At 35.5% G+C, this 25,191-nt stretch overlaps 1 protein-coding gene across 6 annotated transcripts in view; it reads left to right on the plus strand.

Moving 5' to 3' along the window:
- The window catches only part of LOC150102186 (nephrocystin-1-like), a 215,636-nt gene that overhangs the window by 125,304 nt on the left and 65,141 nt on the right, over window positions 1-25,191 (plus strand). For all 6 annotated transcript variants that reach the window (XM_090399188.1, XM_090399193.1, XM_090399192.1 and 3 more), the window contains 4 exons: window positions 730-767; window positions 7,319-7,401; window positions 15,655-15,716; window positions 20,679-20,775. In XM_090399188.1, the coding sequence (XP_090255314.1) occupies window positions 730-767; window positions 7,319-7,401; window positions 15,655-15,716; window positions 20,679-20,775 (280 nt within the window). The remainder of the gene's footprint in view (window positions 1-729; window positions 768-7,318; window positions 7,402-15,654; window positions 15,717-20,678; window positions 20,776-25,191) is intronic.

Below are 25,191 nucleotides of genomic sequence, written 5' to 3' on the forward strand. Positions count from 1 at the left end.
CTTCACCTATCAAGATCCATTATCTAAACTATCCACCCTTCACGATCCATTATCTCAACTTCAGTTTCGTTCATTAAGGTCACTGTAACCTAAATATTTATGATTATAATAAAATAACTTTTATTTAATGAAGTGTTAAATAATATTACCATCATCTGTTGATATAGATGTGATGATCTATATCAATAATTGGGATAGATTTAATAAGATATAAATCTTCATTTCAGTTGTATTCAGTACTACCTTAACTTTTCCCAGTTTGTATTTGGGTGAGTAAAAATTAAATACACAAATAATTAATATGCTGAAAAAAGGATGATTTATCACTTTGCTGATGATAATGCTAATGTTATCTGATTTGGACTGTATGGTACTCTTCCAATTTAATATGCTATGGTTTTAATTTTTAGAATAAATTTTATATAAATATTTGCTACATTTTTTTTTCTATAAAACTGTCTATATTTATTAAGAATTTACTTGTATCTTTTGTGATAACTACCTAATATAGCATTTTAATATGCTATATCTAATATAGCAATGGGGAAATGCTTAATAATTATTTTCTGCTTTTGAATATAACTAGAAACCATATTCATATTTATAGAAATCATTCTTATCTGTAGGCTGCATTAATGAAAGGGTTGTACTATATTGTAATAAAAATAATTTAATTTATAATATTAGAAGCTTTTTCTTACATTTTTTTTTGTTGTTGTTTTATGTTAGGTCTTTTGCTCCAGCCTTGTATATCTTATAGAAGAATAGTAAGTAGGAAGTTGATCACTGTTTTTGCTTGATTATAATAGTTGTTCAGAAAATTATTCTACAATCAATAAACTGCATAAATTCTGTTTTTATAACTTTATTAATAAGTGTTTTGCAAAATGCTGCAGAGAATTTTGTTGAACAAACTAGGAAGTTTGTTCATTTCCTAGTTGAGGAATTATTAAATATTGTTAATGAATTTGTTCATCTCATTCATCTAGCTATTCCATAGAATCTCTGTTAAATTTGATAATTTGTTGGAAATTTAGTTTTAGTTGGATAAGTTATTCTATAAGCAGTCTGCATAATTATATGAAGCAAAATTATATGTCTAGGTACATACGCCAAATGGGGCAGAGTTTTACCCACATCAGATTTTTACACAAATATCTCTTGCCTAAGTTCGTTGAATAATGTCACTTTGTCATCACAAATGTCACAAAAACAATGTCACTATCATGATTGCTGTGATGGCATTACAGTAAAACTATATTAATGATCAAAAATTCAGTTCTAATCAGTATAATACTGTATTATATAGAAACTGTTGAAGGATGTGTTGACCTTGACATATGAATATACTGGGTGTCTGTAAAGAACTCCAGGATTTTCAATGAAATTTATTTTATGACATTTTGAAACAGAAATATATATAGCATATATTATCAAAAGTGCAATGTCACAAGTTTGATTACCTGTTAGTGTAACTCAGTGTGTGTGCCATTTACAGCCCTACATCAAAATGGAATTCCACCTCAGAACATGCTCGGGTAAGCATATCCATAGGAATTGCTCCAATGGTCGCTGTTATTCTATGGTGCAGGGGAGGAAGGGACTGGATTTTTTCTTGATACACAAAATCTTTTATGTAGCCTCCAAAAGAAGAAGAAATCAATTTGAATCAAATTGGGACTGCGCACTGGCCAAGCAATGGGACCTCCTCTGCCTATTCATTTTCCTGGGAAACAGTTGTTGAGCACAGTCCTCACAATTACCACATAATGTGGCATGGTTCAATCCTGTTGGAAAATGAGGTCTTCCACATTCTCAATATCCATAGGAAACACAAAGTTCTCTAGCATATCCAGGTATGCCACACAGGCAAAAAAAACGGCTCAATAATGCGATCATGCATGATGCTGCACTAGACGTTGACTTTTGGACTGTTATGAACAAACTTCACCAGTTCTTGCGGATTTTCTGACCCCCACACCCGACAGTTATGCCGATTTACAACTCTATGCATGTGAAACGTTGCTTCATCATAAAATAAAATACTCTGGAAGTAGTTGTCATGTTCAGCAATAAGGTCTAATATGGTGGTCACAAACTGAACTCTTTTTTGCCTATCAGTAGGCTGGATGTGATGAACAAGCTGCAGTTTATAAGCAGGAAGTTTCAATCTCTTGTGAACGTCATGCACTGTGCTTTTAGGAATGTTTAGTTGACAACTCATACTACAAACTGAATGTTTCAAGCTATGTCGAATTCACACCACACTTGTTGTAGGTCTACCTGTTGAGTGTCCTTTTAAAACACTTCCTGTTTCCAAGAACCGTTGATGTCACTTATGGATGCTTTTATTACTTGGAGCATTCCTACCATACTCCTGCCTGAAATTCCTTTTGACATTAGTCACTGACTTCGTTTCTGCAAACCATAACACACACTGTGCTTTCTCTTGTGGTGACACCATTACTGCGGCACATTGCATCTGTACAGTTATCTGGTTTGTCAGCACGGCTATTAGGTGTACAACATATGAGCTGCAACTTGAATATTGTCACTTCACGAATATGCTCAAAACACCATTATATGGTGGTTCAAATAGAAAATATTTGTGTTAGAGTTCTTTTCGGACACCTTGTATTAGAGTCAAGCTTATCCTGTGCTGGAGGTTGCTTGAGAAAATAATTTTCCCCCCATTATAATTCTGCTTTTATTGAAAGAATGATGTGAATCAATAATAATAATAATAATAATAATAATAATAATAAGAGTTCAAGAGTACATGAAACTGCTCAGAGGCAAACGGTGGACCCTTGAAAGTTGAAAGTGGGGGAATTCAGTCAATGAAAGGTGGCTGGTGCTGGTTTGAAGGACAGGCCAGGGCCATAGTCTCACACCGAGTCTCTTGACTCCATGGAGATTTGTTGATAATAATAAAAAAAAATTTTTTTTTTTTAATCTTTTTGCTATAATTGGACCATTTTAATGGAAATTAAATAAAAAGATTATGTCACTGTACATAGTGGAAAATAAGATAAAAAAATATGTTTACAATACATATGTCAAAAAATGGCTCTAGGTTTGATTGTTGTGATAATTAATGATGTCACCATAAAAGAATATGATTACCAAATGCACCTTTTCATGATGGTATTCAGTCATTTCCTTACTTGTTATTATTCAGTACCTTCTTTGCAGAAGTCCACATCACGTTAAACTCCACAGACAAATACATTTGAAATATTTTAATTTTCAATATAAATTATACCATAAAATATAAATTACAGGAAACTGTCATGGACAGTTTCCACTCCTAGACTCTTGCGAATTATTTTATGGAACATTATAAACAGTATCTCCTCTGTGATATTTGTAGAAAATTTTTCTGCTTGGTTAGAATATAAAGTATACTAGACAATAAATTATATTCTTGCTTTAATCCTTTACCCAAGTGTAAGCAGACAAAGTTTTTGCATGACATACTTTTACAAATATACTATTTGTATATAGAGTCTGTTAACTTCGCATCATTTGTCTCAGTATCCCATAATGAATAACACACTTCCTTTTGGATACGTACAAGGTGTTACAATTAAATCCCCAGAATGCATACATAAAAACTATATTTGCTTACCTGTAGACTAGTAACTACACCTAAGTAATCCCCCCATGTGGCAATGCTCTTGGTTAGACAATGCTGTCATTATTCAAAAACATTTGAAACTCGTCTTGTGGAATGTTTTTTATTATTGTCGCAACATGACACTGGATGTCAGAAAATCTGCATTCTTTAGCTTTGAGAACTGCCACATGTTGCAAGGGACTAAGTCTGGTAAATAGAGAGGACAGTCCAATTTTGTTAGACACTCAGAGACAGTTTTTTTGCATCTTGTGCAGGGCATTATCATGATAGATGATTCATTTTGGTCAACATTCAGATCTCTTTTTATGAACAGCTTCACATACCTTTATAGCACTTCTAAAAAATAATGTTAGTTTGCTGTTTATCCTTGTTTAATGAAGTTGAAGTGCCCTTCTCTACTCTTACAATAAAAAAACAAACAGGCATTGTCTTGGTCTGCAATCATGACATTCGTGCCTTTTTCAGTCTTGGTGAAGATGATATTTTCCATTGCATGCTTTGCCATTTTGTTTTCAGGGTCATATAGAAAGCACCAAGCTTCATCACCAGTGATAATAATAACTTATATATTATATATATTAATAATATATAATACATTTACTTTAATCCTTTATCCAAGTGTGTGTGCAAACAAAGTTGCGCCTGAAAGTATCTTCAGGACTGGGGTAAAGTGGTACAACACCGGGCAACTCCTTGCAAAGGTGGAGCAAGCTACCAACACTCCTATCTCAGTATCTCCCATAATGCAAAACACATCTCCTTGCGGATATGTATAATGTTATGCATTAAGGGAAGGCCACTACCCAGACTAGTTTCGACCTTTATTGAGGTCTCTTCAGTGGGAGCCAGGCCCAAGTGGAGATACCAGGCAGAAGCATTAGCAAGGTCATCTCCTCCTATAGGAGCTGCCAAAACTTTCGGGTGCAAACTTTGTTTGCACACACTTGAATAAAGGATTAAAGTAAATTTATTATAGTCTAACCAAGTGAAAAATAAACTTTTAACATCTTTTTCTAAATCCAGAGTAATTTAATAAAAAGGTGGCACACCGTTTGGCAGCTTCTATAGGAGGAGATGACCTTGCTAATGCTTCTGCCTGGTATCTCCACTTGGGCCTGGCTCCCACCGAAGAGACCTCAATAAAGGTCAATACTAGTCTGGGTAGTGGCCCTTCCCTTAATGCATAACATTATACATATCCGCAAGGAGATGTGTTTTGCATTATGGGAGATACTGAGATAGGAGTGTTGGTAGCTTGCTCCACCTTTGCAAGGAGTTGCCTGGTGTTGTACCACTTTACCCAGTCCTGAAGATACTTTCAGGCACAAACTTTGTTTGCACACACTTGGATAAAGGATTAAACTAAATTTATTATAGTCTAACCAAGTGAAAAATAAACTTTTAATAATATATAATAATAACTTGGTAATAATTCTCTGAAACTCAGCCAGTTGTGAAATAAGATTGGAAGAAAGAAACAACAACCCACTGCTGCTTCTATTGATCTTTATTCAAAATTCACAGACCCATCCCTGCAGAAATATTTATTTTCAAATCATCTGTCTAAATCTTCTTCACTGTTTTTTGGTGGCTAAATTTAATTCTTCTGTCATTAATTAACTGTACATTTAATTATTTATTGAACCAATTAGTTTGGTCCAATAAATAATTAAATGTACAGTTACACTCTTTTTACATTTTCACATGTGCGACAAGTTTGCAGTCTTCCAGTTCTTTTGTAATCTCTCACGTATTCTTCTCCCTCTTTAAACCTCTTATGCTGTTCAAATACACTAAACGTTTTTTAAGGCATCATCATCACCATAAACTACTCTTAATATGTCTAGAGTTTTACTTGTGGTCTTCCCTAACTTTGCACAAAATCTAATGTTAATGTACTGATCTAAATTCCATTCACTCATTTTTCTGCCAAATGCATAACAAAGTAGCTCATGCAAACTTTACCACAGCTTGTCAACTATCTACCGGCTTGATTGTTTTGATATAAGTCGAGGGAATAGCACAAATGTATGTGAACATGCACAGTCATGTGCATCTGCCTAATTTGCCATTCACATGGTAGTACAAGGCCATTCTGGGAATTGAATCATAACACCTTGTATATTGAGATACATTCCTATAATGTATCTTAATTGTCCACTTCCTAGTTGAGCAATTGTTAACTATTGGAAATAGTTAATAATCAGTAGTTAATAAGTTAACAGTTAATAACTGGAAATACTTAAAGTTACTGATAATTTAACTTTGCTGATTCTTATAAAAGCACTAATAATCTTATTACTGCAGAGCATAATATCATCATCATCAATTTCCTGATACACTATGTTGACAAAAGTATTTGGACATCTAGTTGTGGTCAAAAAAATACATTTATAGTACCAAGTGGGACCACCTTTGGAATGAATGACAGCAACTACCCTTTGGGGGCATGCTTTCAACCAGTTTCTGATATGTTGCAATGGGAATATTCTTTCATTCCTCATGTAAAGCTGACCCCATTGCTGATGCTGATGACAGCTGCTGTAGTCTGAAGCAAATTCAGCATTCTAATTTGTCCCAAAGATGTTCGATGGGATTGAGGTCTTGACTCTAAGCTGGCTGTATGGAAACCAAACTTAGACACAGATTGCAGTATGGCATGGACTATTGTCATATTGAAACATGCAAGGTCACTGCTGAAGCACTTTCATAGCATAGCATAGCATGAAGTTGTCCAGGTAGCCATCAGACGTCATGGTTTTGAGTATGTCCACTGATGGACCAATGAGTGAAGTGATGTGTGGCTTATTCACAGCAGCTCTGCTGTGGTAGCCTAAGGCATGCAACTTAATTTAATATAAATTAAGTTTTGTTCAGTTTAATATAAACCAAAATAACATGTTAACAAAGTTACTCATATAAGTATACAATAACTATATGAGTAACTTTGTTAACATGTTACTCTCTAGCTTAATTTATTTTTGAACCAAATAGATAATGTTATTAACTGGACTCTATCATTGATGTAGTAAGTTTTTTGTTTTTTCACCAGAGGTCAGACCAGTAGTTTTAATGGCTGACCTTTTGTAATGTAACTTTTGCATACCATGTAGATTGTAGTGCAGTTTGTTTCTTTGTATATATGTATATACTCTAGATGATGACCTTAATGTGAAGGTCTAAACGTCAAGTGTTTATTTTGGTTTATATTAAACTGAAGTTTATCTCTAACACGGTAGTTGTTTCCATAATTTTTGCAGTGAATTCTGATCACGATGTAACCATGAAGGAAAGGATCATCAATCTATTATTTTATCCCATACTAGCAAGAAGAAACAAAGTTATTGTATAGTCCATATCTGGAGAGGTTGGTTTGCAGATATGCCTATTTGATTTTTTATGGCGACTAGGAAACTGGAATAGTTCAGAGGTGAACAGCTAAAGTAATATCCACAGTATACACAAGGCAGTAATTCGAACTTGTATTAAACTATTCTGATTAATAGCAGTTAACATTACTGAAGTTAAAAAAATAATAAAAGGAAACATTTAGATTGCTTGCGTTTATGATGATAATAATTTCTGTATAAATTTGTATTGTTTAAATTGAGAAAATGTTCATGTTTTTATCAGTTTACAAATTATAATATATATTCACTGGATTCTTTTATGTATTAGACAACTGGAGAAACAGGTGAAGTTAGCTGTGGTTGGGTCTTTATGAGACTTCTAGATGATTCTGGTTTGCCAGTTCCTAATAGGTATGCCTTCTACTGTGATATATTATTTGCATGAAACTATCTAACTGCATTATTTTTGAAATCTACTTTTTTATGTTTAGGATTTATAGATAAAAATAAACTATATAAAATTAGGCTGAAGATTATGCAGATTTGCTGTAAAGGAAAGAAGTTATAATGTAATTTTTTTTTTAATCGGATAATAACAGAATATATAAGTGCATCTTTTCTCACCATGGTCCATTCGATTCTGAATCTCTTGATCTAACAGTGCATAAGATTTTATATGTCTGCATTTTTATTAAAATTTTATTTATTTCTTTTTATTAGCTAGAATCTACATATTTGTTATCTAAAATCAACAAATTACACAGTAACCACAGTAATTAACTTTTAATGAAATGAAAGTACAGATATTTCATACTGAAAATAACAGTACATCATCTGTATAGAAACAAACAAATCAAGGAAACGGGAATACAAGGTATATACAACAATTGGCTTACCAATTAAAAATGGTTGCCATGTGATAGAAATTAATATGTTAATAAATAATGTTAATATTGAAATGATTTTTGATGTTTACATAAAATGAGAATCTCCCAAACTTTTGAGAGAGAGAGAGAGACAATTATTCCGATTCAGGTTTGGCCGATGTGAAAGGGCTTCACAACTTTCTTTGAAAGAGTGTTCATATTTAAAACTGCTTCTATGGAGAAGACAAACTTCATTCCACTGGATACAGTGCTTAGTATCAATACTATGTTGTGCCAGACCAGACTTTTGAGGTTTAATGTATTCTATAATACTGATGTTCATTAATTCTTTTTTTCCAAAAAAACGGTCTTTCTGCCCAAAGTATGTCAAATTACATTCACAAGTTATCTGGTAAACACCAACTAATGATAGAGGTGACAGTTTGTCTTTTGTAGATGGCAACAGATGAGAAATTTTGTTGATAGAAAAATATGTGGGAATAAAGTGATACTTCTTCAAAATTATGCCCCTATAGGTTCAGAGATATCAGAAATATAAGGGAGTGGAACCCTGCAGTCTGTTGAAGAATCCTTAGGTGTTGGAACATAGGAGTCAATTATCTGCTGGATTTGATGAGGGTTGCATTAAATTCCATTAAAGTTTTGATAATGAGAAGTTCTTGTTGTAAGCTTGAGGGAGAGGAGCATATGTTTTGTGCTCTATTAATTAAAGACTTAATAACACCAATTTTTTGAGAGGTGTGATGAGCAGACTTTTGATGAATGTATCTGCCAGTAAAGGTAGGTTTTCGATAAACACTGGTTATCAAATTACCAGAGGCTGTGTGAGTAAGAAGGATGTTCAAGAATGGTAAACTACCAGCCTTTTCTTTTTTCACAATGAATTGAATGTGCTGATGTTGGAAAGTTCATTTTTGGAATGAGGCCAAACAACAAAAACATCATAGACATAACAAAACCAATGAGAGGGTTGGGGATGAATGGATGAGAACAAGGTATCTTCCAGATGGTTCAGAAAATAGTTTGCCAAAGGTGGAGACAGAGACCCATGCCAGTGCTTTCAACCTGCCTATAGATCTTGTTTATCCAGCTGAAAGATGTTTGTTACCTGGCAGAATGATAGTTTTTCAGTGCTGAACAGTTATTAATCTTTAATTACTTTACCACTTCATGGATAATTGTTCTTCTGTTGTCATGAATAAGTATATGGATTTTTCATTATTCCTGTAAGTCATTACTTTGAATGAGTGTCATTTTCATCAGTCATCACATATGAAGGTGGCTGGATTTTTCATCTAGCATAAATTGCAAACCAGCCAGGATGCATAAGCACTTTTCAGATATAACATAGACATCTCATTTAAGTAAAGTGTCTAACCTTCTATCTTAGTTGTTTGGGCATAATCTAGCAACTAGACCAACTACCACCCAACTGATGTTCATCAGTGGCACTTGCATAACCATTTTTGAAAATGAGAATCCACATATATATAATTTGTTGTGGCAAAACATTGTTGCGATCAGTTTCTCTACCAACTTCACCTTCAGCCATCAAAAAAAAACACAAATTGCTGCCATTTCTTCTTTGGTATATATATTCATCAACATTGCCATTATTCAGGAAGATAATTCAGTTAAACAACTGAAGATTAGACACATAAATGAATAAGAAAAAAAGTTTCAATAAAATATTGTGGAGTCTTTCTGACTTATCCTCATATCAATACATTCATGATAATATTATATGATAGGTATTTAGCCCACTAATATTCTGTAGATTTCTCTGTCTTTTGTGTGAGTTTATCATTATTATCATCAGTTCTTTACATGTGTTTGTGCAAGTGGTGTATAGAATACTGTGATATTGTTACTAACTTCCCATCAACAGTTTCTACCGTATTAATCAGTTATTTGTCAGTGTTCAGAACTGTCATATCTTATATTTCAATCTCTAGGGCACTACTACCAACTGCATCAATCTGCCTAGATAACCATTATCTTTGGATTTTTTCCTTACCATCCTGTCATCAGACACTGGTTTGGAAAACCTTTCTCTTTCATTCTGTTTAAGTGACCAACCATACCATCTTAGTTTCACTCGCTTACCCACTCATACAGTTTATTTAAATCCTCTTGTAAAAAGCAACAGCATTTCTCTCCTAAATTTTGCATCATCTTCTATCTCCAGTTAAACCTATCGCAATAACATTAATATAAAAGTTAAACAACAGTGGCCCAAAACAGATCCCTGCAACACCACTAGTAACTTTCCTCTTTTCAGATACCATGCCTCATGCACAACATACTGATCCCAACACAGCTATCCAACTCAGTAATCAGTACCTAATTCGATCCATTTCAGTTTAGTTGCCAACTTGTTTTGTGGCATTCTAAATGATAGGTATAGAAGCAGTGACATTTTTATGCTCTATACTAATGCCAGGAGTATCAAAAATAAAGGAAATGAATTGGTGACACTGATAGCATCAAACTGGCCAAAGATTATTGGGATCTCTGAGATGTGGTTGACAGAGGATGATTTAATAACCGGAATTGAAGTGGCAGGGTACAGCATTTTTTGGTAGAATAGGAAAGGAAAATGTGGTGGTGGAGTACTGCTTATGATAAGTGATGACTTATGTCCTCTTAGAGTAGAGGCGCTTTGGAAGGCAGTGATACAAATGGTTTCGAAAGCATATGGTGTCAGGTAGAAGTGGCCAAGACAGGATATTTATTGGTGTTGCTATAAACCAGGGAGCACAGAGGGTGGGGACTAGGAGATGTTTAGGCAGTTGAGCTTGGCAAGTGCAAGAAGAAGAATGATTGTTATGGAAGATCTTAACTACAGCAGTATAAATTTGGGAGAGAAAGATGCATGTAGCAATAAGGGAATGGAATTTCTTGAATTCTTGAGGGACAAATGTCTTCGGCAGCATGTGATGGAGGGAACAAGAGGTTCAAGAGTTTTGGATTTGGTCATAGCATCAGAAGAGCTGATAATAAGTGAGATGACATCTCTCCCACCAGTTGGAGAGAGTGACCATTTAGTTTTGACTTGGAAGATGAACAGACATGCAGGTGTATCAAAGAAAAGGGAACGTATGTGGAATTATAAGGCGGATGATTATAGTAGTCTTAGGTATCAACTAGGGGAAGTTCCATGGAGGGCAGAATTGGAATGCCAGGATATCATTAGTGCTTGGGAAATTGTGAAACAATATTTGTTAGCAGCAATAGTAAGCTATATTCCACAGGTGAAGAAGCAGACACAATTTGGTGTAAAGTGGATGACAAACGATATCAAACAGGAACTGCAGTTGAAAAAGAGATTATAGAAGATATACAAGGAGAGGGGTGGAGGACAGATACACGAAGAATATAAGACATAGGCCAGGAGAGTGACCAGAATGGTGAGGAAGGCAAAACTGGAATATGAGAAGAGATTGGCACTAAGATCCAAAGAAAATCCTAGGGAATTTTTTAGCTATGTGGCCAGTAGGTGGAGAAACGATTGTGGAAGAATGACATTGCGGGATAAAAATGGGAATAGAGTGACTGATGCAGAGGACATAGTGGAGTTGTTCAATGAGCACTTTATTGGAGTATTTCATTCTGGAGGAGGTTTTAATACTAGAGGGATAGGGCAGGATCAGGGTTTAGAGGTGCAAGAGGAGAGTCTGTTCCAAATACTGAGTACTCTGGATACCAATAAAGCTGTTGGACAGGACAGTATTTCACCACGGGTTTTGAGAGAATGTGCTAAAGAACTGACAGCTCCGATGACCTGGCTCTTCAATAAAAGTCTGGCTGAAGGAAAGGTACACAGGGAATGGAAGGAAGGTAAGATAGTGCCATTGCATAAGGGCAGTAGCAGACTGGAAGTGTCTAATTATAGGCTAGTTTGTGTGTCATCAGTAGTTGTTAATGAGTTGGTAATGAGGGTAATGTTATCTGTGAGAATCAACATGGATTTGTTAAGGGGCGCTCTTGCTTTAGTAATATGATTGTGTTTTATAATAAAGTGACAAGAACAGTTGATGAGGGAAAGGCATATACTGCCATTTTTTTGGATTTTTCAAAGGTGTTTGACAGGGTACCACATGATAAGCTGATATTTAAGTAGCAGCACATAGGTTTAAATGTCGGGTTAGTCAAATGGATTCAGGATTGCTGACTGATAGGTATCAGAGAGTTGTGTATGATGGGGCAATATCAAGGAAGCAGAGGGTTACAAGTGGGGTTCCACAGGGCTTAGTACTGGGACTGTATTGTTCAATCTTTATATCAATGATATTGTCAATGGATTGCAAGAGGACATTCAGCTGTTTGCAGATGATATGAAGTTGGGAAGGATTATCAGTAATAGTGCAGATGTGGCAGCCCTGCAAGAGGATTTGAATAAACTAGACAGATGGGCAAATAAATGGGGTTGTCAGTTCAATGCAGCAAAATGTAATGTCTTGATGTTTGGGATCCATTGATGGGAGGATGCATACTCAATTAGAGGAGCTGCACTGGAGAGGATAGGGGAGACAAGAGATCTGGGGGTGATGATTGATAGAAAACTGAAATTCAGGGAGCATATTGCAAAGGTGGTGAGGGTAACTCAGAGGATTGCTGCAATACTGAGAAGGACTCTGATCTGCAGAGATAAAAGAGTTATCATTCCATTGTATAAGGCCCTGATCAGACCACACTTAGACTATTGTTCTCAGATTTGGTCCCCAGGATTTGATGGGGATAAATTGACTGTGGAAAGGGTACAGAGGCGGATATCAAAGATGGTTTCAGGACTGTACAATGTTAGTTATGAGGATCAACTGAGGGAATGTGTACTGCAAAGTTTGGTGGATAGAGGAAGTAGAGGTGATATGATCGAGACTTTTAAACTGTTGAGAGGCAGTTACAGGGTAGACATTGGAGAGTTCTTTCACTTGGTGGAATGGCGGGAAGGAGCGATGACAAGGGGCCATCCCTGGAAGTTACGAAAGGAGGCTGTGTGCAAAGGGTGAGGAGTGGTTTCTTTGCGTGGAGGGTGGTTGAACCTTGGAATGCATTGCCTGAGAGAGTGGTTGGAGTGGGAACGGTTAATGGGTTCAAGGAGTGGTATGATAGACTTTGTATTTCCTAAAAACAACCTCCCACGATGAGTCTTTTGACTCCATGGAGGCCTGGATAATAATAATAATAAAATCTATTGCTGTATATGCATCTGCTTTGTTCATTGCATTCATCACTTGTTATAGTACTTAAGTAAATTGGTAAAATCTGACCCCTCTTTAAAAAACCCCATACTGACCATCCTAAATGCTATCATCACTGCAGATAAAAAAAAAAAAAACTCCCATAAAAAATAACAAAAAATCATGAAAAAAAAACAAAAATATATAAAAATGCACTTCTGTCAAATCAGATTTTCCTTGCCAAAGGCTACCAAACCTGGAATTCTTGCTTTTTCATCTCCTCTAGCTCACAGTTTCCATAGCTTTCATTTGCTGCATTTACTGCTCTTGCCTAATTCAAACAACCATACTGTCCTTTTTTGATTATTTATCTTTAAGAGTTGATTATATACAGTATAAGTACTCAAATTGTGCGATTATCTTCCTAACAGTAACGCAAACTGGCTACCCTTTTCTTTGTAGATCAGACTAGAAGGAAAGCTGAATCATTTGCTATCCAGACCATCCTCATCATTCTTCCAGCACACTGAACCTTTTTCATTTTTTTTAAGCAGCTCTCCCTTCAGTTATACTACAGATGTCTGTTCTCCTCTTTGCAATTCTGATCATTATCTTATCCATCTCCTTCCCCATAGATAGATCTCCACCCAACCATGCTCAGCCTCATACCTTATAGCACTATAATAGTGCCAGTTGGGATGACCTCTAGGATTTTTACACCTCCTTTCTGTGGTCAAATTACTGTCTCTCTCTCTCTTTCCCTCCCTCCTGATCTGAACACTGCTCTTAACTGAATTGAAATAATAATTACTCCACTGCAAACACCCTTATTTCTATGTAAACAGTGGTTCTCTAAAAATCGTGCATTTCATGTTAAAAATACAGCATATGTTCAGTGAACTAGTCAGTAACTCCAGCTGCTCACTCACTTAACACTGTAGTCTTAAACAAGTGAAAAGTGATACATTTCTTTTTAATATTGTTGTTATATCTAATAAATATGAAAGATAAAATCTTAGAAATCCTTTTTAACAAATTCTGAATTATTTCTTTAGCTTTAAGATATTTAGATATTTAACTTAACATAATGTAATATGTTTTACTTGGAGCAATAATATTTCAAAACAGTAATTTTATTAATGAGAAATCTGAATAAGTTTCATGTAAAATATAAAAGAAATTGAAATTAACAAAGTTAAATATTCATTAAGTATGAATGCTAAGAGTTTTTTTACTAACATACGAGGGTGGTCTGAAAAGTTCTCGGCCTCGACCATAGATGGCAACACTGTCAGTAGGATTTTTTTTTTCTAAGTTGTTTCATATGTCATAAGCATCCATATGAAATTACAAGTCATTCTATCAAGTAGTTTGTTTTATACAGCAGTCTGAAGCAAAAGTGTTGTCTGTATCCCTTGAAATGGATAAAATTGAGTATCATAAGGTTATAAAATTCTTTGTAAAAGAAGGTTTAATGCCAAAGGAAATTCATTCGAAGTTCATAAAAGTTTATGGGTACTCTTCTCCTTCGTTTTCGACAATTAAGAAATGGGCTGCCGAGTTTAAACATGGCCATTCCAGCCACGATCCACGTGAAGGACGTTCAAAAAGTGTAACAACACCAAAAATCATCGATCTAGTGCACAATATGGTATTGGATGACAGAAAAGTCGAAGTGCATGAAATTACTGAGACTATAGGCATTTCAAAAGAACGTGTAGGATATATTTTGCACGAAGAATTGCAAGTGAAAAAACTTTTAGCAAGAATAGGTGCCGTGCTTGCTCACAGCAGATCAAAAATGCACTCGCATGAAAATCGCTGAACAGTGCGCTTGGAGCATTTTAAGAAGAATAAAACTGATTTTGTGCATCAATTTATTACTGTGGATGAGACTTGGATTCACCATCACACACCAGAATCTAAACAGAAGTCAAAATAGTGGACAGAAGCTGGTTGTTCAGTGCCAAAGAAGACAAAGTCAGTTCCATCAGTAGGAAAGGTTCATGGCATCGGTGTTTTGGGATGCTAAAGGCATTTTGTTTGGCACTGAACAACCAGCTTCTGTCCACTTGAAAAGTTGAAAACAATAACCGAGAAATATTATTCCGATCTTTTAACCAGACTAGACGAAAAAATTCATGAGAAAAGACTTGGTTTGCAGAAGGGAAAAATCATCTTTCATCAGGACAATGCACCTGCCTCCACAAAGGCATTTTGGCAATGGAAAAATTAAGGTATCTGCACTATGAATTGTTGGAACATCCACCCTATTCCCCAGATTTGGCTCCCTCTGACTTCTCTCTCTTCCCAAAAGTAAAACTCTTCCTCGCTGGTCAGCATTTTTCTTCGAATCAAGAGGTGATTGCAGCTGTAGAGGGGTATTGTGGATCTTACTGAGAACCACTATAGGGACAGGATAATGGCACTGGAGCATTGCTGGAATAAATAAATGTCTTAAGGGTGATTACGTTGAAAGATAAAAATAATTTTGAAATTATAAATTCGTTTTTTCATTGTTAGGTCGAGAACTTTTCAGACCATCCTTGTAAGTATGATTTCAGTTTTATTAACACTAAATTATTTTATTTCAGAACTAGAATGTTAAATGTGCATGGTGGAGATCCTTTCCTACGACAGACAGATTCACTTTCAGGTAATGAATTTTGTTTTCAGAAAACTGATACTTTAGTTTCTGCACCAGTAATGCACATTTGTTGTTTTCTACTCACATAAATGACTAACATATGATTATACCAATAATCTTAATAAATTATGTTGCAAGAATTATGCACTCTTATGATTAGATAGTTAGCTTTATTAGAAAAGATTATGATTAGAAAAGGAAGGAGAAGCTGTAGTATTTAATACTACATACAAATAAAAACTTTTTTCGAGTTTCAGACAATTACAGATAGACTGCTGTGGGAAAAGTTGGTTGTTGTTATTTAGGTTATGACCAAATTAACTAAGGCTATGAAGCCATTGTTTTATTTTCAGAATGGGAAACTGGCGAGACTTATTCATGCATATGATCCCATAATAGTTTCTAGTATGAAAGAAGTGGAGGAATTTTTTAAGACACAAAAAAAGTTTGATAAAATTCAGAGTAAACAGCAGGGTTGTAATAATCCTAAGTACCTACAAGATTTCTATTTAGGCCATGGACTAGTCATTCCTATATTATGTTCCACCATACAGATGTGCACAAATTTGCATGGAGAGAATACACAATAAATTAAAGATGCCAAGAAATTATATTCTTGGTTTCATCCTTTAGCCAAGTGTAAGCAAACAAAGTTTGTGCCTGAACTCTCTTCATCTCAATCTATACTGTCATAATTAAAATCACCCATAATGATCACTTTCCTTTGTTCACTAATCCAAGTTGTTTATACATTTCTTCATCACCATCCTCCACATTCCCAGGAAAGAAGGAACTAAACCTTGGAGATTCAGTGGCAAACTCTGAAGGAAACATTATTTGATTCAGCCAGAGAGGCATGTGGCACAGTTATCTGCAAGGATAAAAAAATCTGAACTCCTTGGTGGGCTCAGGAAGATAAGGAGGCAATGAAAGAAAAAAAGAAAGCTTATGGAAAGTTCTTGACTGGTAGGTCAGCTTGTGCTCTTAGAGAATACAGAGAAAAACAAGAAAGTGAAACACTGTGTAAAACTAGCTAAACAAAAATCATAAGAATACTTTGGTAAGAAAATAAATGACAAAAAAGTAGCGAAATATTCTGAAGTCTATTTAAAAAATTTAGAAATGGAGGATGAGTGACTTGAAAAAAAGATTTCTAGATGTTTGGAGTAATTTCAGTCCTTTGAAAGATTGCTAAATGAAATAAGGAAAGAAATTTTTTTCAAAGGGAATGTGATCAGGAGTACTTATCAATATTTGAGGTAGGAAGAAACATCAAAAAACCTGTCATGTAGTAAGACAGCTGCAGAAGATGATATTCAACCAGAAATATTCAAATATGAAAGTTAAAAAAAAAGTATTACATATTACAGTAACTTTATTGTATAATTCCGTAGGCCTGGGCAGAAGGTTGAATACCAAATAATTATAGTACAGCTCTCATAGTACTCATCTGTGAAAAAGGAAAATATGACACCTCAATAAAGTTTGGAAACAGTCTGGGTAGTATAGCCCTTCCAATAATGCCTAGCATGTATAATGTCCAAAAGGATGTGTGTCTTGCATTATAGGATACTAAGACAATAAATGTGAAGTCATTAGCCTCCATATATATAAGTAGCCTAGTTGTGAAGATACTTCACGTGCAAACTTTATTTACCTTCACTTGGTAAAGGATTAAACAGGAATATATTTTCTTGTTGAGTTTAATTTAACTTATAATATCTAGTGGAAACTAATGAAAGTGTGCAAGAGAACAGAATGAAAAGAAAAAGAGTAAAAGAGGTGATGAGTAATTCCAGGATAGCAGTATATGGAGACTCCATAATTAGAGGGCTAGTTACTGAGAGAGTCTGTAAGGTCTCCTATCCAAGTGGGAGAATGAGTTGGATAATTAAGTCATTGTACATGAGGAAGAAACAAGAAAGAGAATTAGTCATGATGGTGGGGATGAATGATGTAAGTGGACATAAGAAGGATGTGAGAACTAATATCAGGAGACTGTTGAGAAGAGTGAAAGATAACAGTGTAGTAGAAAATGTTGTCTGTGTGTTGCTGAGGTATGACGATGATGAGTTGCGACAGACAGCCCAAATCATGAATGGTACGATAGTGGAGCTGTGTGAGAAGGGAGTACAGTTTGTGGATGTATGGTGTGTGTTTAAGGGAAGAATGAAATTATACAGGCATGATGGGTTGAATTTGAATGGCTTTGGAGTGAGTGCACTGGAGAAAGTATTGCTGGATGGAAGCACAGTGTGTGATGCGTGCAAGAGATTAGAAGAGAGAGAGAGAGATGAAGGGAAAATCAGGAGAGTGGTATTGAAGAGACAAAAGTACTTGCAGGAAACAGTAGTAGTGTGAGATATGAAGAGAGAATGGGAATGCAAGAGGAACAGGGAAGCGGGGTGGGTGGGAAAAGGAAACAGTAGTAGTGTGAGAGATGAAGAGAATGGGAATGCAAGAGGAACAGGGAAGTGGGGGGTGGGAGCTTGGGTGGACAGGGAGACAAGGAATAGGGAGAGAGTGGATGTTGAAAGTGGCAGTGAATATGTGTATGAAGATGGAGTATTGAAACTGAGCAGATATATGTGATAAAGGTGATTTGGTAGGTGAGGTAGGGAAATCACAACCAACATATGGCTTGGATAGGATTGGCTATAGACCTAAAAATGAACTGTTGTGTTTGTTTACAAATGGCAGATGTTTCAGAAATAAGAGGGATGAAATGGTTTCAGTGATTGAGTTTCTTCTCTCCAAAATCATTGGAATAAATGAAACATGGTTGAATGAAGATGATATCATACCAGGAATAGAAATGAAAGGGGGAAATAGTGGCAATGGTTATCAGGCAGTGTGGTGTAATGTGGAGGTTGAGCGGAAGACATGTTTAGTTGGATGTTGTTATAGGCCTGGGAATGTGGAGGATGGTGATGAAGAAATGTATAAACAACTTGGATTAGTGAACAAAGGAAGGTGATCATTATGGGTGATTTTAATTATGACAGTATAGATTGAGATGAAGAGATAGCATTTGGAAATAAGGAAAATGAATTTCTCAAGTTCTTGAGCGATAACTATCTAAAGCAGGGCACTTGAGGATCAAGTGTTTTAGATCTGATCATTTCATCAAAGGATGTAATTGTGAGTGGGGTTTCACACTTTCCTCCAGTTGGTGAGAGTAATCATGAAGTGATCACCTGGGTTGTGGCTAGCCATATGCAGGCTTTTGTGAGGAAAGGATATATGTGTAATTATAAGGCTGGTGATTGTGCCAAGCTTAGGAGGCAGCTTGGAGCTATAGCATGGAATGAGGAGTTGATCAGTAAGGAAATAAATGCTGCTTGGGAATTGACAAAAAAATGCACAACAGCATCAATGTGTGAATGTATTCCAAAGACCAAAAGGTTGAATAAGGTAGGTGTACAATGGATGAATGAGAAGCTTAAACATGAAATCTAGAAGAAGGAAGTACTTTGAAGGCTGTACAAGATGAATAATGATAATAATCAGTTACATGAAGAGTATAAAGAACAAGCCAAGAGAGTGACTCAGTTAGTAAGGAAAACAAAAGTGCAGTATGAGCAGAAATTGGTAAATCAGGTGAAGAAAAATCCTAGAGAGTTTTTAGATATGTGGCAAGCAGAAGGATGAATGATCATGGAAAGATGAAGTTAAGGAATGAAAGTGGTAGAATGGTAAATGTTGAGGTATGATCATTGAATTCAGTGATCAATTTATAAGGGTGTTTTTCATCCTGATCAGGGTGAAATCATGAGGAACTTAAGTGTAGAGGACATAGTTCAATGTCAGTTCAATGTTGCAAAGTGTAAGGTTTTGGGATTTGGTAAGCAACGATGGGATGCAAGCATACACTTGGTGGGGAAACTTTAACAGAAGTATAGGAGATGAGAGATCTAGGAGTGATGGTGGACAAGGACCTGAAATTCAGGGGCCACATTGCACAAGTTGTGAAGACATCACATCAGATAATGGCAATGGTGTGGAGGATAATTTCAATGATGTGACATGCAGAAATAGAGAGGTTATGATTCCATTGTATAAGGCCTTGATCAGGCCTCATATGGATTATTGCGCACAGATTTGGTCGCCTGGTTTTCATGGTGATGAGGATATGTCAGAAAGGGTCCAGAGAAGATTCACAAAGGTCATCAGTGGTCTTTGGAATGTGGAGTATGAAGACAGATTGAGAGAATGTAAGTTGCAGAGTTCTTGAATAGGAGGGAGGGGAGGGGATATGTTTGAGACATATAACCTATCAAGGATTTTTATCGAGTTGACATGGAAGCGATTTTTCATAGAATGGGAGACGGGGGTAGAACAAGAGGCCATCACTGGAAACTGTATAAGGAGGGTGTAAGCAGAGGAGTGAGGAGTAGGTTCTTTGCATGGAGAGTGATTGGTAGTGGAATGCATTGCCTGAGTGTGTTGTGGGAGTAGACACATTGAATCAGTTTAAAGCATGGTTGGACGAGCATTGTGTGCAATAGTGTGTTCCTTCCACAATCAGTCTATGACTCCATGAAGGTCAAATGTTAATAATAATAATCAAATGAAAAAATTTTCATCAGTTAATTGCAAGGGACTTCCAATAATAATGGTTGTACTCTCATAAGTTCTCTTGTCATTTTCAAAACTTCATACTTGCAAGATATTTGGCTGAAAAAAAAAGAATTTAATATCTTTTCTTAAATAAAACTGAAAATCGAAATAATTTCATCATTATCTATTTTTAATTTTCTTCTAAATATAATTTTATTATGCCTCACTTACAGCAGATTTTGACTTCACAAGTAACAGAATTTGTGAGCATGAAACTTTGTGCAGTCTAGTATATCTGAAGTTCACTAGTGTTGACATCTATTTTGCAACTGGTATTTCATATTTTAATTAGTAAATTTTATTTTAATTTTTGCTTTAAAATTTAGATATGTTTCTCATTTTTATTCTTAGCTAAAGGAGGACTAAAAATACTGATGGCTAAAAATGTGCAACCTCGACTTATTGTTAGGGTGAAAACACCAAAAAAAGAACAGAAACATCAGCTTGAGTAAGTATTTTCTTTTTTTTTTATTAATGCATAGATAAACATTCTTCTATATTTGAAATCTTGCTTTTTGATGTGAAGATCGAATTTTAGTTTTCTGAAGGTGACATTTTCTTGACATTACTATAGATCTAATTTTTCTTTAGTCTGATACACAGCTGCAAGATTGCCAGTATTTTAAATGGAAATATTTCTGAAACCAAACTGTTGATAGTTATCCATTTTAAGACAGTGCCATGTACCCTCAATATGACAGTATAAGGGGGACTGGAAAGTAATCAGTTATTTTTAATAAGTCATTTTTAGCTGATTGTTTCTTCTTAAATAACACATAAATTATTAAATTTGATTTTTATTTAAATATTAGCATTACTTTTCTATTTAAAAAAATCTGTTTTTTTTTTTTTTAATTTTAGATTATTTTTTTTAATATGGCAGATTTTACATCATCGTATGCTGTTTTTATTTCACCAAGGAAAGAATGCTACCGAGGCTGTAAAAATCATTTGCTCAACTTATGGAGACGTATTGAAGGTTAACAAATGTCAGCGATGGTTTAGGAGATTTGCAGGAAAAAATTTTGATCTCTCTGATCGTCCTCGATCTGGAAGACCTCTTACTCTAGATGACGATGCTCTTAATACTCTCATCGAATCAGATCCAAAACAAACCATAGAAGAATTAGCAGAGAAACTTAATTCATCATGGTCAACTGTCCAAGAGCACTTAATAAGAGTGGCAAGGTTCTTAAACAGGGTGTATGAGTACCGCATGAACTGTCAGAAAACAATAAAGCACAGAGATGGGAGATTTGCAATTCATTGTTGACCAGACAACAAAATGACCCCTTTTTAGAACGAGTTGTAACTGGTGATGAAAAATGGGTGCTGTATAAGAATAAAACGCAAAAAACAGTGGCTTTCTCCAAATCAAACTCCAATTCCAACACCTAAAGATGGACTTCATCCACAAAAGGTTCTGTTGTGCGTTTGGTGGGATATTCGTGGAATTATTCATTACGAACTCATGGAACAAGGTAAGACTATCAGAGCAGTCATCTGCTATGAACAATTAGAGCAACTACATCAAGCATTGTTAATCAAACGTCCTGCGCTTGTCAATCAAAAAGGGGTAATTTTGCAGCAAGATAATACAAAACCACATTCTGCAAGAATGACTCAAGAAAAAATTAGGCAGTTAGGATGGTAACTTCTATCACATCCTCCATATTCACTGGATATTGCCCCTAGTGACTATCACTTATTCAGGTCCTTAGAACACAGCATAAGAAATAAAACCTTCTGCTCGCAAGATGATGTCCAAAGGAGTTTGATATCATTTTTTGCCTCCAAAGAAAAAACTTTTTTCAAAAAAGGAATTCTAAACTTAGTAGATCGTTGGAATAAGGTTATAATTAACAATGGCGATTATAGAATTGAATAATGTTAATTTGTTCTTTAATAAAATTTATATTAAAAATGTAGTTCAAAAAATTTATTACTTTCTGGTCCCCCTTATACTACATGAAAAATTTACATCATTACTAACTTCTTATCTACAATTTTCCTCCAAATCAGTCTGTTACTTGTCAAGACTGCAACATTATCAGATCTTATATTTCTATCGCCTAAGGCACTTTATACCATATCAATCCACTATATCTTGGTCTTCCTCTGGGTCATTTGCCTGCGAACCTAGCAGAGAACACTTGGTTTGCTAATCTTTCCTCGCTCATTCTGTTTAAGTAACCATACCACCTGAGATTAGCTCTGCTAACGCATTCCTGGATGCTGACAATGTCAAGTTCTTTCCTAATATCCTTGTTTTTAATATGATATTGCCATTGATGCCATCTGTTCATGCCTCTAATCTTTCTCAGGACTCTCATATCTGTGGTCGCTAGTCTTTGGTCAAGTGTTTTACGTCTGACCCAGCTCTCAGATCCATAAGTTAAAACTGGTTTGAAACACTGTCTTGTATACAGCTAATTTAGTGTTCCGACTAATTTCTCTCTTATTCCATATAAATTTATTCAGTTGACTTCCTACCATACCAGCTTTGTTGATTCTGTTGTCTGTTTCCATATTTAATTTACCATCTTCACTAAAAATCGTGCCTAAGTAGCTGAAATGTTTTACTTGTTCCACAGGCTCTCCGTTCACAACACAGTTGACATTTTCAACGATTCTGCCTATTTTCATTGTCTTTGTCTTTTTATTGCTGACTTTCATACCATATCTATTACGTTATTCAATTTAGTCAGGGAATCTTGCAGACTTGTAGGCGGATTTATTTAGAAGTATAACATCGTCTGCATAAAGCAAAGAGCTGACATTAACATCTCCAATTTTGATATGTTTAATACCACTTGCCTTCATAATGTGATCCATATAGATAATGAATATCAGAGGCGATAATGTACATCCTTGTCTCACACCAGATTTAACATTAAATTATCTTCCTGTATTTCCTTCAATTCTAACTGCTGACTTACAACTCATATAACGACTAAGTATTGCTTGATGCCCCATTGACACCATATAACTGAAGGTATTGAATAGCTTCTCTCTTGACACCTTCTCATATGCCTTTTCCAGATCGACAAAACTTAAATACAGATCTTTGTTATATTAGCATGATTTCTCCACTATTTGTCATAAAGTGAAGATCTGATCCTGACAGCCTCTATTTGGCCTGAATAAAGCTTATTCTTCACTAAGCTTTTCTTCCACAATTCTTCTCAACCGCTTCTCAAGTATATTTGTATAAATCTTACCAGTAATACTCAATAGGGAAATACCTCTGTTATTCTCACATTCAGTTTTATTTCCCTTTTTATATATGGGTACTATGAGAGCTCTACTCCAATCATTGGGAATTTGTCCCTCTGTCCAGGTCTTCTGAACTATGCAGTGCAGCCACTGTAAGACTTTTAAACCACCATACTTCAGCATTTCAAGCCTTTAATGACTTTTTCTACCTCAAGTATGGATATACATCACTCTACTAGAGACTGACTGCCATTCAAGAAGATTAGCCGCGTATTTAGTGTTGAATACTATGGCTACTCCTTCTTTTCCTTGATTGTCATTGCCTGAATATAACATTTTGTATTTATTGCTCAGAAAGATCTCATCAGTTTTTGTCTTTTTTGTTTCATTCATCCCTGTTATGTTGATCTGGTAGTTATCTAATTCCTCAGCTAGCTGTATTTCTTTGCCATTCAGGCTTCTTATGTTGATAGTACCGATCTTTAATTCTGGTGATTTTGAGTTGGGTGTGTTTTCAGATTTGTTCCAGTAGCTGACCTTTTGCTGTTCACTGGTTCCCTGGTGAAAACAACAGGGGGCCTTGTTTAACCAGGTGATGCCCGAGCTGGCATGAAATTTTATCATGTTGTACCATCATTTTGTATTTTGGCTTAAGCCAATAAGAATACAATTTGGTCGGCTAAATCGCAAATTGCCAGCCTATCCTTGTTCATTCAGTATCCAGGTAGTTACCCTTCTCAGGATGCACCAAGAGAAGGTGGGGATTAAGTCAGAAGCCCTGGTCGGTTCTCTGCATTCCTTTAAAGGCAATGTGGAGGTCACCTCTCAGTCATACAGCTTTGACCCTTAAGCACTCCACAAAATTTTCTGGCTGGGATAATTTATTTATTATTTTTTTATAATATTAACCCTCACACATCAGAGGCTATACAACCTATAATGTGAGGATTGAGATGGCCTGGGCTATGGGGAGAGAGTATTTTGTTCTGCAAAATATGAGATTAATGGTGATAGAGAAGAATGGTCAGGGGAAGTTACAGAGAAATCATATCCAAGAAGTTGTGTCCATGAATGAACTATTGTGTCTGTATACAAATGCCAGAAGAATCCAAAATAAAGGGAATGAAATTGTTCCATTGATTGAGTTTATTTATCCAAAAATTGTCAGAGTAAGTGAGATGTGGTTGGATGAGAATGGCATCCTGAGAGGAATAGCGATAGAAGGATTATGATGTGTTTCATGAAGACAGATAGGGGAAAAGGAGGAGGAATGCTGCTGATAGTAGCAGAGGAGTTATGCCCAACCAAAGTGGAGATGCAAGGATTTTGAGGATCACATTTTTTATGACTTTGCATCCTTTTCAAGGAGGTTCCACACTTGTAGTTTAAATAGTGGCAGCGGTTTTGTTGCTAATAGACCTGGTAATGTGGAGAGCAATGGGAAGGAAATGTTGAGGTAGGCAAATTAGTTTGACAAATAAGAAAAGGGTGATCTTTGTGGGTGAGGTTAATTATAGTAATATAGATTGGAATGAAAAAGGCAAAATCTGGGAGAAAAATAGTATAAATTTATAAAGTTTTTGAGGGACAACTGCCTTAGGCAGTACATAACAGAGGGCACACAAGAATTAAAATCTTGCATTTGATC

This window comes from Typopeltis vanoorti, chromosome 10 (genome assembly GCF_054136105.1).
Source record: "Typopeltis vanoorti isolate ZY-2024b chromosome 10, IOZ_Tvanoo_1.0, whole genome shotgun sequence".
Classification (NCBI taxonomy): Eukaryota; Metazoa; Arthropoda; class Arachnida; order Uropygi; family Thelyphonidae; genus Typopeltis; species Typopeltis vanoorti.